Consider the following 12,756-nt stretch of genomic DNA (forward strand, 5'->3'; position numbering starts at 1 on the left):
ATTACAGCAAGAGGGACTACCCTAAAACTAATTGAAAACACCAAAACTGAATACTTATTTAAACTATTCCAGCAATTTAATAATGACTTAAAAAACGTGGTATCTTATTAAACGATTAGCCAACCAAAACATTTAATATAGTCGGGCCCTCCACAAACTGACCGTATACTCGAAAGACATTATCGAACTGAGCAAGATTTGTGAGGTCTTTAATTAATATTTGTCAAGCATTGGCCCAACGTTAGCTAAAAATTACCGAAAAAATATCACAATTCACAAAATTGCTCACTTTTGTTAAATTTTGTTGCTTACGACTCACTGTCCTCTCTTGAACCTTGTACAGCCGGGGAAATAATCAAATTTGTAAGCAAATTAGACTCAAATTCAAGTTCGGGCTTTGATAACATTAGCGTTAAAGCTATAAAGCGCGTAGTGAATCTAATAGCTCCAGTTTAATCCGAATGTTTTAATAAAGCCATAGTCGATGAAATATTTCCTCCTAGTCTCAAGAGTAATAGCTAAAGTTACCCCTATCTATAAATCTGGACTGAAACGGATCCTGGTAATTATTGTTCGATTTCGGTACTTCCAGTCCTTTGTTTTTAGAAAAAAATATCTATAAGGGCTTGGTGAAGCATCTCGAAAGCCAAAAAAATATTTCTGATCGTCAGTATGTTTTTAGAGCGAAAAGCAAAAGATGCAACACTTGACCCTATAAATAAAATCAAACTTAATCTAGACAAAAAACATATTGCCTTGGGCGTGTTCATTGACCTGAAAAAGGAAACATTCGATACTGTTTGCCACCAACTGATCTCGGAAAGCTTACACGCCACGTTATCCAGAGCAAAGTTCTAAACTTATTGCAGTCTTATTTGAGTAATAAGTATCAATCTGTCAAAATAGATCTAACCCAAAGCAAAATCCTACCAATCACCTGTGGCGTCCCCCAGGGTTCTTTACTAGGTCCAGTGTAGTTCTTTCTTTACGTAAATGATATAGCGTTTTTAGGTCTGAGGGGGCCATCTTACTTTATATGCAGATGATACGTGTCTTTTTATTTTGGAGCCAACATTAATGATGTTATGATACAAGTCCAAAAAGATTTGGATATTCTAACATGTATGGAATTAATATCTATTGAATGTAATGCAGGATAGCTGCCAGCAAGTGTAATAGATTGTACCATTGATTTTGAAGTTGAAGATTCTGTTGAGTTTCTTGCCGGCGCTTCTCAGCAGAACTGCCTTCCGAACCGGAGGTAGCTTTTTGTTCATATGTTCATTCGACGATTCAAAAGTGCTTATAACAATTGCCTATTTGAATAAAGAATATTTTGAATTTAACTGAGTGGCTCAAATTTAACTTGCGGACCATAAACACTACTTAAACGTGGTATGTTATATTTCACCAGAAAAATAAAATAGTTCCATCTCATAATCCATCCGTAGTCAATAATGTAACTATAGTATAAAAGTCTCACAAAAATACCTGGCAGTCACCTCACGTGGACTCACCAAATTAATCACATAAGTAAGAAACTTTCATCTCTCTTGGGCTCATTGCGAAGCGTCTACCGATGTCTCCCTATAAAACTTAGATACTACATCTACAATTCCTTAGTAAAATTCTACTTAAGCTACTCAATTGAAATTTGGGGAAACACATCGCAAAATTAAATTACATAAATTACAAATTAAACAAAACAAATTAGTAAAAATGCTATTCCACTATCACCATCGTACTTCCACAAAAACAATATACACTAAGTTAAGCATCATTAACATTAAGGAACTATACCTATATCTTTTATTAAAAATTAAAATTTGTAAACATTAATTACACAAAGGTTGACTTTTGAATTTGTAAACGTTAATTACACAAATCTCATGAAAGTAGCTGTAGCCTTTTTTAGAAATAAATACAGTTTTTGAGGAATCAAGACAGTTTTATATTTCCCAATAAAGCAACTTTCATGATGTTTGAAAAAGAAAACTTCAGTTTTCAAAATTGCAATTATGGGCACTATTGATAATATCGAATTATAACTAGAGCGTGCCCGAGCTGCCCGTCCCTAGCGACGCCTGTCAACTGTCAATCTCATTCGTATAATTGTCTATTGATTCCAGGTTCCAGGTTCAGAGCGGCTCGGAGGTTATTAAAACAATTCAGAGATACAATCCACCATGTTCCGTCTGCCGTTTGGGGAGCGCGTCGACCCGCTGGAGGAGAAGCGTCAAGCGAGAGAAAATACCATCCAGAGTCTAGTAACCTTCTGTGTTCTTTGCACCGCTATCAGAATTGGTAACTTACATATATATTCACATATTCGAAGCCTTGCTTTTACTACATGCCTTATTCTTAAAGCTTATAAGGTTTATATTATAGAATTTAAACAATAGTCAGTCACAGTAGTTACATTACTTTCTCTTTCGATTGATGCATGTAAATTGATAAGACTTTAAGTTTAGACATAATTATTTACGATTTAATTGATGTGTAAGAAAATATGCCAATAATGTTTTTTTTCTATTTTTTCAGCTCCAGTAATCCTTGAGCATAGTGGTTTTTCATAAATTCAGAATAGTTAATTTTGCGTCACTCAATGCCAATATGAAATTCTGTAAAAACTTAATATTATTTAGTTTCTAAGCTCCATGGAGCCTGTAGCAAGAAAGAAAAATTTCTTCATATAATTATATAAATAAAATTATAAACCTTAAACCTTCTTCATTTGTGTTCCCTTTGCCGCTCCTAAGTTAATACCTAATAACATTACAAATATGACGGGAAAAATAAACTAGTTGTTTGTATTGTTATGAATGTGGATTATGTCTGATTGATTAGATGGATGACCCAATGGCAAGGCAACGCGTGCCGAGGGCTGAATGGTTTCATATCTCTAAAGTTGTGCCTCAGGGTACCAGGGCAAACTCCGTTGTACCGAAGGCTTTTTCCCTCTACAATGGGCCTCTTGGGGACGGACCGGTTTTGCCCTAAACTCACGGGACCGACATGAATGAAAAAGAAACTACACAGAAAACAATGTTTAGAGAATGCGAAATTGAAGCGACAGGATAAGATTGCTAGTGAAGGCGATGTCCACAAGCGGCAATGCTTAGAAAAAAAGTTAAAAATAAAATTAAAAGAAAACAAAATGTCAACTATGAAAACCTTTCCACCAAGATTTACATGTATTTGTTATAATTTAATTTTTATAACTTGGAATTAATAAAGTGACCACATTAATTAACTAACTTACACAGAGTGACGCCTAACAAGCAGGGCTTGAAATAACGTTAAAACTTTGGTATCGTTACGTTACATATACTCGTAGACACTTAATAAATAACGACACTTAGATATTTTTATCGTTGCGTTCAGTTAACATTAAATCTATGGTATCGCTAGGTAACGGTATCGTTAAGAGGTAGTTTCGCTACCGTCAACAAATGGTAACGATACTCAAGTATCTGAATGGGATTAGGGCGAAGGTTCGGCCGTATTTGGTATTGCCGGGGGGAGCACGGGGAGCGGGGGGAGCACGGGGATGGACGGCTCGGTCGGTAGTCGGAGCAAGCAAATGAAAACGCAGTAGCATATAATAAATTACACTGAAGTTTATTTCTCATCCGGAATACATATTGACAATGTAACTTATATTACTTTCATCACTTCACAACTTTTTATTACAAATCACTCAATCAACATACATTTCTTGTTTGAGGAAACATTTTTTTGTAGTTTTCTATAATATTTCGTTAAAAAATTCTAAAATCCGATAATACAATGAAATTTAAGCATTCTTACAGTTTACCACTACATCCATTTAGTATTGAAAATAAACGATCATGATAATAATAATTAAAAATTGATTCAAGTTCTCGATAGGTATATTTTTACAATTTCAACTAAAATACGCTCATTGGTGGGGGCGGGTCGAAGTGCAATCATACGTTCGAACGAACACTATACATTGTATACATTTGTAAAAGTATCAAAATCGAGTAAAAGGCCTACAAAAAATTATCTCGAGATACTAACATTCGTTTACGTAGTATAACCTAAAATTGACCTATTTAACGAGGGAGCCGCCTCGCGCCATGTCACGTCCCGCCACGTCCCGGGTCGTCACGCCGCGCGACGGGTCCCGCGCCAAACCGGGTACCCAGGATAGGTATATTTAAACTATTTGGCTTAATTATATTTATATGAGATGAGCGTAAATAAAAGCGGTGCAGTGTCGAGGGAGGCGCGCTAGTCCTCCACCTCCTCGTCTTCAGACTCCTGCTGCTGCAACCACGTCAGCCATGTGTTCACCTGAAACAGCGCCTCGCCCTTGCCGGGATACGCGTCCGTCACGTCCTCACGCCAGCGCAGGAACGCCTCTTCCTCGCACACCTCCAGGTTGTACAGGTACATGAACCAGCGCAGCAGCATGCCCTTGGGGTAGCGGTGACGGTGCGCGTGCAGCTGCACGGCGTACACCGCCGCCAGCTGCAGCTCCGCGCGGCCCTCCAGCAGCGCCGTTAGCAACGGCGCGTAGGCCTCCGCCAGCGTCTTCTCGCGCTCCAGCGCCGCCTTGTCGGGCGTGCCAGTCGCGCCCGCCGCCGCAGTCACGTGCTCGGCCACCAGCGCCACGAGCGCAGACACGAAGGCGCCGTTGTGGCGTACGGCGGGCTCCACGTTGGCTTTGATCCAGCGGTATAGCGCGGGCGGGGCAGGCTCGGCGGCCAGCTGGCGCGCCAGAGCGGCCTGCACGCGCAGCTGCGGCACCAGCGCACCAAGCCCACGCGCCTCCAGCGCGTCCAACGCGCGCGCCGCGCTTCCCTCGCGCTCCGACACGTACGCGCACAGGTTGAGCTTGCTGTCGGCGCACAAGACCTGCAGACGCTCGGCACCTACGGCCGTGGCCAGCGCCTGCAGCACCTCGAGCAGCAGTGGGTGGTGCTGACCGCCTTCACACCAGGCGCCCACCTCGGACAGCGAGACCAGCTTGTGGCGTACGGCATGCGCGAGTAGCGCGGGCAGGCACAAGTGCGGGTGGTGTGCCAACAGCAGCGCCCGTAGCGCTTCGCCGAGCGGCGCTCGCTTGACGACGCGCACGACTGCGCAGGCGGCGGCGGCGGTTGTGTTGGTAGTGGTGGTGTCGGCGGCCAGCGCGTGCTCCAGCACGGCCACGATGACGCGGCGCAACAGCTTGTCCGGTAGCTGCAGGTCGCGCAGGCGGCGCAGGGGCTCGGGCGCGTCGGCGAGATCGCTGAGGTCGCTGGGGTCGCCGGGGTCGTCGAGGTCGCCGCCGGCCGCCAGCGCGGTCACTGCCTCGATGGCGAGGCGACACGCCTCCTCCTTGTTCAGACCCTGCAAATATTTATGATTTTTAATTTAAATAATTAATTTTCCAATTCCTTACGCGATTTTCTTTCAAATGATGTGCGATTCATACAAAAAACGTATAAGTGCAATTTTCTCCAAAAACGAGTTACGAAAAAATGTAATTAAAGGTGATTGCGACAGGATTCTTCTAGGCAACCCAGGTGTAATGTGTTCTACTAATCATTAAGTTATAAGTTTAATTAAGAAAACTGATACCTGCAGGTTTTAACGGTGGGATCTCCACCTATAAGATAGGGCACTTAGAACAGATATGGATCTGTAGGTACTGAAGCTGGCCTTACATCCGTTTTTATTAATATCAACAGCCTTTTTACAAAAATTAGAAAATAACCCCCCCCCCACAAATCCAAGAAACAGGAGGAATCAGTATATTTACCGAAGCGAACAGAACAGAGGATGATATACCATCTCACCCTACTGAAGTCTGCCAAGTAATCCTTTTGGTATTTTATTTATTTATAATTTAGCTTTAATATTTATCTTCGATTGTTTATTTCTAAGCAAGTCTAAGTAATGTAAGCAGTGACCTTATCTTTCTTGGGCTTGTCCTTCTTGTCGGGCGCGGGCTTGATGGTGATGGCGGGCTCCTTGAGCAGTGGCGGCGCGCTGGCGAAAGCGGGCGCTAGCACAGCCTGCGAGGCCAGCGGCGGCGCCGGCTGCTGCGGCCGCGACAGGCGGTTGGCCGTGAACAGTAGCGAGTTGGGCGCTGGCCGCATTTGCAGCTCCTGCAGGCCCGTGACGGGCACACGCGCCTTGCTGCGTCCCGCAGCCTCCTTAGCGTGCTGGTGCGCGTGCTGGTGACCATGCTTGTAGTGCGAGCGCGGGAAGAAACCGGGTGCAGAGCGCTGGCGGAAAGCGTCGCGCAGGCCGTTGCCGAACAGCTTGTCGGAGGGCGGCACGAGCGCGGCGGGCGGCTGTAGCGCCAGCCCCGCCAGAACGTCGTCCAGTGGGCGCGCGCGCAGTCCGCCGCGGAACAGTGCGCTGGGCTCGCGCTCGCGCTCGCGGCGCGGCTCGTCGTCAGCGCGCAGCTGGTGGATGGGCACAGGCCCCTCGGCGCTGACGGCCGTGCGCGGCACCCAGCCGCCACGCCGCAGCTCGGCCACGTCGCGTAGCATGAAGCGAATGCGCGGCGCCAGCTCACGCGAGGCTGACAGCGTATCGATGCGCGCGAAGTACTGCTCCATGAGGCCACGGCCACGCTCCGAGTCCAGCACGCGGCCGCATGTGCGCACTAGTTGCGCCAGGCACTCCAGGTCCTCGTGGTGCTCGGCGGCGGCGCGGCGCGCGAGCAGGTTCTGTATGCAGCGGTGTAGGATGGACTCGGCCAAGATCTCCAGCTTGCCAAGCTCGCCTATGAATTTGATGTTGCCCAGCATCTTACACTTAGCCAGATGCCGTTTTTCTTCTTCTTCCGGAGTGAGCACTTTATCTTCGAACGCCGCGAACGCCTGATTTGCATAAAAAGTTTTTAAAATTACCATTATATTTGTAAAGTTATATAGTGTTTTGTCATATCACAAATGGTTAAATATTCATATTATAAACAATTAAAATATATAATGAACTTGTGGTTCTATAATGAAAAACGATAATTAAATATTATTAGTAAATTATTATTATTTTTAAGCAATTTTTGGCCGGACGGGACGCGCATAGTATGGAATTTAGTAAATTACTCCAAGCACTATGTTAAATTTTTTACTTGCAGTTTTCTTTACTAACAATTTTACTTTAATTTTAACTTTAATTAAAAATTAATAAAAATTTTACAAATTAATCCTTCGGAGATCATTATCGATCTTCAGACTCTGAAGATTTAACTGCCTTAGAAACAGTGTAAGTAAACAGTTATTTTATTAGGTATTCTGTGTGTGTTTAAAAGTATAAAATATTGCAACGCTGGTATACTGTCTACCCAACATGGGAGTTGGGAGATTATAAGAGCGCACGAGCGCGCGTGATCACCTGAGCGCGGTTTTCGAATTCGGTGCGACACTTGTTGAGCAGCAGCAGCTTGAAAGTGCAGGGCTGCCCTGGCGGCTCGAAGTTGGGCGCCTCCTCGCTGAGCCGCTTGCACAGCTGCGCGTACATAGACGAGTACTTGGGTTCGTCCAGCGCCTTCTCGAAGATCAGCAGGATGACTCCCTTCAGCACCTTGTCCGAGTCCAGCTCCAGCCCGAGGAGGTCATCGCTCAGCTTTTGGAACTTCTCCGGAGTGAGTTTGTTGAGTATGCCGCGCACCTGCACATTGCACGACTCTGTTAGCGTCGTGTGGGGGTGGAGGCGACAAGGGGGGTTCCGGGTTACGTACCTTCCTATGTATGACGTCGTGCTTGGCGTCGCCGTCGGGCACCTCGTGGTGCCGCAGCGAGGATGGCGGGACCCAGCGCCGCCTCGGGGGGACTGGCGTCCGCCCCGCGGCGCGCAGCACGGGCCCCGGTTGCCGCGCGCTGTCCGTCTTGCGGCCGGTGTCGCCCCGCTGTGACCGCGCACTGTCGCGCTCTGGTCTGCCCGCCCGAGGGTCGCCTCCGTCAACAATCTGCAACAGAACATGGAGGATATAGCGTACCTGTGAGAACCACGTGTTACCACGTGTTAACCACGTGTTAACCACGTGTTACCACGCACGAAACGCCTTATATGAAAAAATCAATCAATTTGCTTTTCATTATATACTTTTTAAAAAAATGTAGTATAGTTTTTTTTCCACTTTCCGCCGAATTCTGACGGCATTGGTGTTAGTGGCGGAACTCAACGCCGTGCTTTGCCTCGACACCAGAACGAAGAAATGAAAATATTTTTATAAGAAATTCGATTATCTGTTTTCTTTACTTTAGTAAAAAATAATTGCCACATATAGCTAGTGTTGAGGATGTTACCATAAGGTTTTCCTAAAGAACTCATATTTTTCAAGACATACTTTGTTTGTGTTTTCAAAAACCATTAACAAAAAATGCCTTGTTTTTATTTGTTCCGCGGAGTTAGCCTTTTCAGACTTTGTAACAAAAACAAATATAAATAAAACATAGCTTGTAGCTAGTACAAACATAGCTTGTAACACATGGAGTACTGTACTCATCTCTGGGCTGGTGCACCCCAGTATCAGCTTGACCCATTTGATCGCATACAACGTAGAGCTGTTCGAATCATTAAGGACTCAGTAAGCTGTGAAAGGCTTGACACTTTGGCTCTGCGTAGAGACGTCTCCTCGCTGTGCGTTCTCTATCGCATTTATCATGGTGAGTGTTCTGAAGAACTGTTCGACCTGTTACCTGCCGCCGAATTTTCTAACCGCACGTCACAAACTTAAATATCATCAACACCATCTGGATGCGTGGCACTCCACTACTGTGCGGTTTCGTAATGTAATTTGCGCAATACCTTATGCGATTATCTTTCAAATTATGTGCGATTCATATAAAAAACGTATGGGTACAATTTTCTCCAAAAACGAGTTACGAAAAAATGTAATTAAAGGTGTTTGCGGCAGGATTCTTCCAGGCAACCCAGGTGTAATCTGTTCTACTAATCATGTATTAATCATTAATATAGGTTTAATTAAGAAAACTCGTATATGCAGGATTCAACGGCCGGATCTCAGGGTATTATTAGAGACAGATTGTCCTTCTTCCATAAAAAAAAAAAAAGACATGTACCACGATTCCGCTTTTATGGTTTGGACTGTTATTGGCGACACTAAACCCTTCCAGATTATAGTATTATAGTATATTTTTTACTCATTATACATTTACTATTACTTATGTCTACTTATTATTCTTTTTGATTATTTATTTATATTTTCGTACTAATCCTATTGAAAATTGCGAATTAATTTCATAAATATAAATATTCGTTAATGAAGTAGCTAATACAGAGGATGCCTAAATTAGGTAGGTAGTCAGGTGGTCAGGTGGTCGGACACTTCGTCGTCAGCAGCTGGCGCGTGGCGGTCGACGGCCGTCGCGGTGTACTTCGCCGAGTTCGCGAGACTACTTCGTCGCCGAATTAATGCGAAAAATCGAAGGGTGGCAGAAGCCGCTCGATAGTGCGGGTCGACGTCCCCAGCGCTCCTCAGGAGCCCCACGAGCACGAACCACCGCGGCGTCGTCCCTGTGCGCAACGCGCACCGCAAAGTAGAACAAAATTAGAAGATATAATCGACAGTCGTACGACTGTATATTTAGAAAGAATGTCATCCGAGGGGTGCAGGGGTGCAGAGGTGGAGGCGGGGTCAGTGACCGGGTGCATCCCCCAGGTGCGAGCTGACCGCGCGTTCCACGCGGCCCGCGCGCCTCCAGCGCGGTCGTCGACCCGGCCGTGCCCCCCTCACCGCGCGCGCCTCCCTCGCCCCCCGCGCCGCCTCGCGTTCATCTCGCAACACGACAATGATTTTTGGTGATTGCTAATTTCAATGTGAACTACAAGCGCCACGGCCGACACACAGCGAACTGTTTAATAAAAACAGTAGAGCCCGTACAAATTATATTATTACCCTTTAATTTATATTTTATATTTAAGTATGTTTTTGTGAATAGATCGATAGTTAATTATGGAAATTTAATAATAGTTTTAAAAAAAAAAGTAATGAAAGAAATAATCTATAGCGAAGTTAGTTATGTTTAAATATAAGGGAGTGGAGAATGACTATCAAGGGATAAATATAAAAGGGTGCGGAGGCAGAGTGAGGCGCGTAGGCTTCTCGAGAGTGTAGGCCCGTATGTTTCGAAACAAAATTAACAGTCTACGTAAACGAAGTTAAATGGCTTAAGATAGTTGTCGTGTCTAAATTAGTTAGACATTTAAGAGAGAAACAAAACACGATCGGATTGGGAGTATATACAGCGGTAGAAGAAACTTCAAACGTGTGCAATCTGCCTCATTTATGTTATACAAGTGAGTGTGACATTGCGGGCGAGGTCGTCAGCCGCTCGTACCTAACCTAGCCAAGGTCAAGATGTCTCGCAGCGACAGCGCCCGCTCCGGCCGCTCGTGTCGTGATGACCGGGGGACCGCGGACCAGGGACGGGGGCCGGCGCGACCCACTTGCAGGCGCCCGCTCCGCTACCATTGACCCAGATCCGATCCAGAGCCGCTCCCCCTGCCGCGCGACCCCGCGGTGGCCTGACCTACTAACAAGACTTGCCAACTCAATATGCATTGTGTACACCCCGACGTGTAACTAACATCCCAACGTTGTCCTTGTCCTAGCAAAGCGCAGATGCTGCTCTCGTCTTTATCAATACACATATTGAATATATTTTCATTATTATTTAAGAATGAAATAAGATGTGATGAAAATTAAGGTGTCTGCGTTGTTTGTTTGGATTAACTTTTTGTTTACTTATCAATTGTATTTGATGGAATTCTAAGAATTGAACCATATGAAAAGAAATATAAAAAAATGCACATAACATGTCCTAATGTACTATGAAATAAACCCAGAAAGGCTAATATCAAACTGTAGGCACCTACAAATCTTAAGGAAAATTAGATATGAAAAATTATCACACATCAATATTGTACAAACATTAATAATTTAACAACAGCAAAGTTGTGTGCCTCCAAACAAATGACAATGTAAAAGGATAATACTATAACCTAAATGTTAAGCTAACGTTTATAACTTAATATCGAAATTGTATTCGAGATGATCTTACAAATGATTACTTAGTGACGGGAGATATGTGTAAAATACCACAGCCTGGCTCGACCATTGTACGAGGTTAGAATGCGCTTTGGCTCCTTACGTTACCATCTGTCATGATGCTTCATGCTCGCCGTAGAGACATAGGTGGAGACGCGGGCTCACAGTCAACAATACAAAAGATTCATACAGACTCTAGAATAACAGGAACTTGTAAAATGGCTCACAAAGGTGACGCATCGATACGATCCGATCGAATATTCTTGGCGGAACCTGACCGTCCCGCGGCAGCTCCGCCCGTACTTCATGTTATTTAGCATCATAGAAAGCTCGAAGGCCACTAATTGCACTATAATATATAAAATTTCACAAACTTACGAGGCGATGAAAGTCAATCGTGGAAAGCACACGCACCGCAACGCGACAAGCGAGCTCTTTTGGACGCACACAACTGCCAAAAATTGTGACTTTACATTTTGTAATGCACACACACACACGCGCAAACTGACACCCCGCGAGCGAGTCGCGGCGAGCTTGTTAGTCTGTGGTGCTGAGTGTTGCAAGCTTTAAATTATTGAAACTTACAAATATTTAAAATATTAGATCATTAATTAATAATATGTTTATTGAGTAAAAAAATCAAAATATTAAATAACTAACATTAAATATTAGTACGGATTTCACTCTTACCTTTAAATGACGTATTAATTCGAAGGACACTTTAGTGGATGTTTTTGTTTTTGCATTTTTTTAAAATCCCCCACAAACTTATTTTTTGAGATGACAAATATTTAATGCAAACAGATAATTTTTATGTCCACAATCTAATTTTTTTTATGGAAAAGGACAAGGCAAATGAGTGTTCGGGTCCCCTGGTGGTAAGTGGTCACCACCGCCCACGACCTCGTTCAACACCATAGGAGCTACAGGTGCGTTACCAGGATTTAAAGTGGAGACAGACGCGCATTTTAAAGGTACCCGTGTAATATCGGGCTAGAAACACTGCCGCGGTGGTGTGCATGATATTTTAACTTGTGACGTAATGTGCAGTTAGAAAATTCAGCAACAGGTAACAGATCAAACACTTCTTCCGAACACTCCCCATGATATATGAGGTTAAGAACGCACAGCGAGGAAACGTCTCTACGTAAAGCCAGTGTCAAGCCTTCAAGGCTCTACGTTGTATGCGATCAAATGGTTGAAGCAGATACTGGGGTGCACCAAACCAAAGATGAGAACAGTACTCGATATGAGGCCGAACCTGGGTCCTATACAAGGCCAATCAGTGTTTTAGCGTGAAGTAAAGTCTCGCTCTGTTGTTAAAAGCCCCAGTTTCTTCGAGGCTATCTTGGCCTTAAATTTATATCACTTTCTTGATTGTTTTATTTGATTCAAATAGATGTTTTGTAGAGACGTTTTTTCCTCAAACTTTCGTTTCAAACTCCTAGGATACCAACATACTTAAGTATAAAAAATTTACTTTATTTTGTCAAATAGTTTGGATTAAGATAGTTCACAATAATTTATTTAATATTAATCTTTGTCTGGTCAGGACTAGATTATTTCTTTATTTCATAGATTTAAGTGTACATCAGTAAGTCAAAATTTCCCTAGTTTTATTTTATACTTTGTAATAATATAAACACATACTAATGAAAAATATAATCTCTATATTAAACATTATTAGATGAGCAACACATGTTAAAATGTGTATG

General features: G+C 43.7%; 1 protein-coding gene and 1 long non-coding RNA gene across 3 annotated transcripts; one reads left to right on the forward strand and one right to left on the reverse strand.

The window, feature by feature from the left end:
• Positions 1-1,365: 1,365 nt before the first annotated feature.
• Positions 1,366-2,724, forward strand: LOC146529754 (uncharacterized). Its single transcript, XR_014878905.1, has 2 exons — positions 1,366-2,304; positions 2,542-2,724. It is a non-coding gene; the product is annotated as an uncharacterized LOC146529754 (long non-coding RNA).
• Positions 2,725-3,600: 876 nt separating this feature from the next.
• NAT1 (N-acetyltransferase 1) lies at positions 3,601-11,575 on the reverse strand. 2 transcript variants are annotated; one of them, XM_085200258.1, is made up of 5 exons: positions 11,420-11,575; positions 7,709-7,936; positions 7,363-7,638; positions 5,925-6,845; positions 3,601-5,361 (listed from the first exon to the last, which is right to left on the reverse strand). In XM_085200258.1, exons 3-5 carry the CDS (start codon positions 7,486-7,488, stop codon positions 4,258-4,260), a joined length of 2,151 nt encoding a protein of 716 aa, XP_085056384.1. In that variant the 5' UTR covers positions 7,489-7,638; positions 7,709-7,936; positions 11,420-11,575; the 3' UTR covers positions 3,601-4,257. The 2 variants fall into 2 exon arrangements, with proteins under 2 accessions (XP_085056384.1, XP_085056383.1); XM_085200257.1 differs by lacking the exon at positions 11,420-11,575 and adding an exon at positions 11,269-11,392.
• Positions 11,576-12,756: the final 1,181 nt, after the last annotated feature.

Source organism: Heliconius melpomene, chromosome 17 (assembly GCF_056956725.1).
Source record: "Heliconius melpomene rosina isolate 202511_hmr_F chromosome 17, ASM5695672v1, whole genome shotgun sequence".
Taxonomy (NCBI): Eukaryota; Metazoa; Arthropoda; class Insecta; order Lepidoptera; family Nymphalidae; genus Heliconius; species Heliconius melpomene.

Bases quoted from the DNA above. Each gene is read 5' to 3' on its own strand.
- NAT1 (XM_085200257.1), bottom strand. From the start codon at position 11,364: ATGATGCTAAATAACATGAAGTACGGGCGGAGCTGCCGCGGGACGGTC. The intron at 6,846-7,362 runs GTGATCACGCGC...TATGCAAATCAG, and splicing joins AATTCGAAAACCGCGCTCAG to GCGTTCGCGGCGTTCGAAGA. The intron at 5,362-5,924 runs GTCACTGCTTAC...AAATATTTGCAG, and splicing joins ACAAGCCCAAGAAAGATAAG to GGTCTGAACAAGGAGGAGGC.